Genomic DNA, 5,998 nt, shown 5'->3' on the forward strand with positions numbered 1-5,998 from the left:
AAAAAAAAAAAAAAAAAAAAAAAAAAAAAAAAAAAAGAAAAGAAAAAGAAAAAAGAAAAGTAAAAGAAAAAAAGGAGAAGCTTACTATTGGCTGATCAAATACATGCAGATGATGAGGTCTGTTTAAGGGTCCTGGAGAGAATACTAAGCCTTTATAATAATCTAAGCAAATCTTTGTGCTTTGACTATACTAGGAGCAAGTCCAAAGAGGGATTGTGGTTCCAAGGGCCATCTGTCATACTGCGGTGCAGGTATCAAGGGAGAGGTCTTGGATTCTGGTGTGAGAGAATCTGGGACTGATGACGACAGCCTCACGATGTTTTATTTTAGGTGTAAACCCAATGAACTTTGTCTATGTTGGGGGTGAATACCTGGAGTTCTACATTATTTCATTTGCCATGGTTTTTTTTTGCATCCAGAGACATAGTGTAGGAGAACTGGGTTGATTTTTACAGCTTGTCTGACTCAGTCTGCTTACTGATGATATGGAATCCTGGCAGGGAAGAGACTCTTCAAGGTCACACAGCACTAAGTGGCGCAGCTGGAAAAAGAGCCGAATATTTTCAACTTTGCCTTCCTTCCTAACACCGAGCATTTGAGGTAGTAGGACCTGTTCACTTAGATAAAAATATTTTTAAAAATACATTCCCCTGAAAGTGTAGTGAATGTATTCTTTTTCCTCAACTTCCAAAGTGGAAAAATACATTTGAAGAAAAGAGGTTGTTCAACTTACATTAGAACCAGGATAATGGTGGATTTCTAGACCAGGTACTGTGGGACTTCGTAGGATATAGTAAAAGTTGCAGAGTGTTGCAGATTTTAAGCTGGGTTTTAACAAGGAGTGACATATATTTAAAACAACGTCCCTCTGTCTGTTGTAGGGTTTATTCTTGTTGGTCCCTAAAAGGTGAAAATGGACAAAGGGAGGCCTGTCATCTCGGGGGTATGTGGTCCACTTGGTGGATGTGGAGATACTGGGAACGTCAGAGGACATGAGGGAGGCAGGCTGACCCAGGGCAGACTGTACCCGTGGGCAGCTGAAGGCACGTGTAAGTAACACATGTCCTAGTTGATTAGGGAGAGCAGAGAGTCCACAGCTCTTTTTAATTGCCGTGTCATCTTGCCAAACCTGACACTGCTCTGTCGGTTCTGCGGTCATGAGGACTTTTCTGCTAGCTTTGGTTATGCTACTGTTCCTGTTCCAGGCCATTCCAGGTAACCTGCACCTCCGTAGGGGAGGAGGAGAGGGTAAAGAGTGAATCTTGGTTAGGGCACTTCAGGGCCTGGGGAGGATGATCAGACAGTTGGCAATATGAAGTACTATTTGAAGAAAGACTTGGTGTTGGGGGGAACTATGCAGAATTTGTTGGGTAGAGCATTCATTTCTTAACTGAACCACTTACTAAGGAGATGTTTCTCCTCATCCACTATTTGGTTATCTTGGAGCTTAGAGAATTTAGAAAGGAAAGGCAGGATAAATGCTTGACTCTCTTTTTGCTTCTCAGTTTGCTGGATAATGCCTTAATTTTCTATCAGTCTTTAAGTTTGAGCAATTATTTTTTTTGCTACATATTATTTATTTTGAGCTCATGATTCTAAGACATCAGGTCAGTCTGCTGCAATCATTATGCCCACTGCAGTAGAAACTGTCTTATTCTTGGTCACTGGGAACCTCTTCAGTTTGGCTTATGAGTCTTTTTTATATATTCCTAATCTTTGATAGCTTCTTTTGTATCTAGTATAATATAATGGCAGGCTTGTTTTTATAATTTTCTATGCAAGAACTAGAATCAGTCATGTCTTCAAACAACCCTAGTATCTTTTATTTAGTGGAAGATAATATTTAATACTACAATATTGATGCTAAGGGATGCAGATTCCTACTGATGGGTCATTATTGCTGCACTTTATTAGTGACTAGTGCTGGAAGTTCTATCATCTATCTATCATCTATCTATCTATCATCTATCTGAAATAATGCCCATGAGTTCATACTGGTAATTCCATTCTAATTCAAAACTGAAATTCAGAACTAGCTTCTATATCATATCAATTTTTTTTGTCCTGAGAATTCTGGTTTTCAAGGTCACAGGGGATTATAGAATATCACATAATTACTTATTTGTTTTATCAATGAGAGATAAATCACATACACATTATTATAATACAGTACTACTACCATAATATGATTACTCAAGCTAGTTAAAATTTTTTCAAATCTTCTCATCATTATTCTCCTATTTTTATCGTGTAGTATGTCTATATTGTTGGAACATATAGCCATTACATACTCTGTACCCTTATTTTAAATCCTCATTTAATTTTAGTCCTACAAGTAGCTGTATGTTTAATATTTAATCATATATCAACTTCCTTCTCATTTACTCCTCTAAAATGTTTTTGCTACTAGATTTTTTAGGAAATGTGCATAGGAATAGTATTTTGTAAGTCTCAGTACATTGATAACAGTTCATTTTTGTTCTTTGTCATTGGAAGTCAGTTTTGTTAGATGTAACATTGCTTATTTTTTTCTTTCCTTGAGTATCTTAAATATATGACAGCAATGTCTTTCTGGCATAAAACATTATTGTCAAAAAGTTTAAGTAGGTCTTATTTTCTTTCCCCCTGCTTTTCATTGTATGGCCTGCTTGCCCAAAACATAATTTCTTCTTATAATGTCCAGTAATTTTAGTAGAATATAGGTTGCTTTTGGTCAGTGTTCTCAGGTATGCTGTATGCCCATTTAGTATTTGTTTTCAAATATTTTTCACTTCAGGAAATTTTTATTTGGTACAGTTTATAGTTTCAGTTCTGGTTTCTTATTTTTTCCTCCAGTGATTCATTTCATTATGTTAGATACATTTTTTTTTGCTTATCATCAGTATTTAGCACATTCCATTGATTCCTATTTCTTCCTTTCTTTTTGATTACAATATCCTCTTTTCCACTCTGTATTTCTCTTAAGCCATTATCTGCTTTATTCACTAATGTGCTCCTTCTGTAAAAACTTTGACTTATGAAATGATTTTTTGAATTTTGAATCTTTCTGAGTTCCTTTCATTTAATATCTCAATTTATTTAATGTTGATTAAAAAAAAGCACTAATATGGTTCCTACAATGATTGAAGCAGGCATTATATCTTCTTTTTAGAAGACACAGAATTGGTTCTCTGCCAAAGGAAGTTATCTACTCAGGGTCTACCAGCTGGCTTGTGATGCAGACAGATTTCAAATCCAGGTCTTGGGTTCCAGTGGTCCATGTTCTCAACTGTCCTGATCCACTGCCTCTTTGACAGGGAGTATTCAGGGAGGGCTGGGATGGGGGGTTTCCAGAAGGGGTGTGAGACTATATGCTATTCTAAATATCTAGAGGTGAAATCTTTTTCTGTTTGTCTCCCTCTTACTGTTCTCAATCCAGGACCTGTTTTCTCTCATGACTGACATAGGCACTCTTGTTTTTACTCTTTGTGTCAGGCAACGCCGAAAGATGTTGGAATGAGCGTGGCTCCTGCCGTGAAAAATGTGGAAAGAAGGAACTGTTTTTCGTGTTCTGTGTGAGTGGTAAAGCGTGCTGTGTGAAGCCCAAGTACAAGCCAAATATACCACAGAAGTGAGCTGTGTTTTCAAGTCCAAGACCACAGACATGAAGACAAACCTGTCCAGAGTCTGGCCTCAGTAGATTTCTGAGCTTAATTAAAATACGTTTGGCTGATGACTGTGTTTGTCTCTTAGTTTACTTAATCAAACTCATGCAGAAGAGACATGGATGAGGATTCATTTTGCTGTATCTGTGGGTTCTTCTGCATCTCTGTGTGGATTCAACCAACTGAATATTGAAAATATTTGAAAAACAATTACACCTGTACTGGACATGTAAAGATTGGTTTTCTTGTCATTATTCTCTAGATAACAAAGTAGTACAACTATCTGCATAGCATTTATGTTGCGTTAGGTATTGTAAGTCATCCACAAAAGGTTTAAAGTACAGTTATTGCTTGGAATCTGTGAGGGAATATCCTGACAATACCAAAATTTGTGCATGCTCTAGTCCTTCTATAGAGTGGTATATAACCTATGCATATTGTCTTGTATACTTTAAATCATAGCTATATTACTTAGAATAGCTAATACACTGTAAACATTATATAAACACTTTAGTACAGTATCAGGGGATAACAAGAAGGAAAAAACCATCTGCACATGTTCAGGACAGATGAAAGTATTTTTCTGGACATTTTTACCTGTGTCTGATTTAATTTGTGGATGTGGAACCCATGAATAGGGAGGGCTGATTGTCTATGGGAAGATGTGTGTGAGTTATATGAAAATACCTGGGTATTTTATATAAAGAGCTTGGTAGGCTCTTTACTACTTGGTAGGCTCATGACTATAATCCCAGCACTTGGAATTAATTCTCCACAAACACTGAGGGACAACTGTAAATACAGGAGAGAAAGCTGGACCTACCATGGGTTAAGAGCTTTTCATTCTTTACCTCATATATTCCTCAATATATTTTATGGTTTTATATAGGTCTATTTAAAAAATAAAAATTGAATGTATTTAAGGTATGCAGGATGATGATCACAAATGCATATATATTGTGAAATGATTACCAGAATCAAGTTAATCAACACATCTATTACCTCTCATAGTCACTGTATTCTTTTACCATTGTGATGAGAACATTTACAATATATTCTCTTAGCAAATTTCAAGTATAGCATACATTACAGTATTAGCTGTAGTTACTGCTGTGGTTTGAATGTTTTTGTCCCCTCAAAAAGTCATGTTGAGCCAGATTTAGTAGTGCATGACTATAATCCCAGCACTTGGGGGGCTGAGGTGGGAGGATTGCTGTAAGTTCAAGGCCAGCTTGGGCTACAAAGTGAGTTCAAGGCCAGCCTGAACTGCATAGTGAAACCTTGTCTCAAAAAAACAAAAACAAAAAACAAACCAAAAAAAAACAAAACAAAACAAAAAAACAAACAAAAAAACCCCACAAAAAAACCCCAGTCATGTTGAAACTTAATCCCAGTGCAACAGAATTAAGAAGTCTGTCCTTCAAGAGGCGACTGAGACAGATTCGATGGCTTCATAAAAAGGCCTGATGGAGGAAGGTTGCTCCTTTTCATCTCTTCCATCCGATTATGTGAAGACAAAGTATTCTTCCCTGCTGGAGGGTGTGGCAACAAGATATCACTTTGGAAGCAGAGGTATAGCCTTTATCAGTCTTGATTTTGAACTCTCGGCTTCCAGAACTGAGAGAAATAATTTCTGCTCTTTCTGGTCAGGTGTTTTTGTGGTAGGAGCACAAATGGACTAAGATTCTCAGCATGCTACAGAAAATATTCAGAGCTTACTCATAACTGAGAGTTCTGTAACTGACATCTCCCCTTTTCTCTCATCCCTTAGCCCCATCAGGCATCATTCTACTCTATGAGTTTGACATTTTTAGATGCTACATATAAATGTGATCAGGCAGGATTTGCCTTTATGGGACTAGCTTATTTCACTTAAGATGACGTCCTCCAAGTTGTTACAAGTGGAAGAACTTCCTTTCTTTGTAATGAACAGTATTTTATTGTATATTATAGCACATTTTATATTTCCCCTCATCCATCAACACATAGGCATTTCTATATCTTGATTATTGTGATTAATACTGCAGTGAACTTGGGAGTTCAGCCATGTCTTTAACACACTACTTTTATTACCTCTACATGCAAACCCAGTAGTGGGATCACTGGACCACACGATAGTTCTGTTTAATTTTTTGAAGAAAAAAACATCGATGCTGCTTCCATCTTCACTCATAGTACACAAATGCACCTTTTCTTCACAGTTGTCTTTCATCTTTTTCATCACAGTCATCTTCATAGGTGCAAGGAGATATTTCAGTGTGGTTTTAATTTGCTTTTTTGTCATGATTACTGATTTTGAGCAATTTTTCATATGCCTGTTGGCCATTTGTATGTCTTATTTTGAAAAATGTCTA

The 5,998-nt window shown here is 36.7% G+C and overlaps 1 protein-coding gene across 1 annotated transcript; it reads left to right on the top strand.

The window, feature by feature from the left end:
- Positions 1 to 1,044: 1,044 nt before the first annotated feature.
- LOC102023713 (beta-defensin 122-like) lies at positions 1,045 to 3,715 on the top strand. Its single transcript, XM_005384920.2, has 2 exons — positions 1,045 to 1,215; positions 3,475 to 3,715. Exons 1-2 carry the CDS (start codon positions 1,158 to 1,160, stop codon positions 3,612 to 3,614), a joined length of 198 nt encoding a protein of 65 aa, XP_005384977.1. The 5' UTR covers positions 1,045 to 1,157; the 3' UTR covers positions 3,615 to 3,715.
- Positions 3,716 to 5,998: the final 2,283 nt, after the last annotated feature.

The sequence above is a fragment of the Chinchilla lanigera genome, unplaced genomic scaffold (genome assembly GCF_000276665.1).
Source record: "Chinchilla lanigera isolate Chin_1 unplaced genomic scaffold, ChiLan1.0 scaffold00021, whole genome shotgun sequence".
Lineage (NCBI taxonomy): Eukaryota > Metazoa > Chordata > Mammalia > Rodentia > Chinchillidae > Chinchilla > Chinchilla lanigera.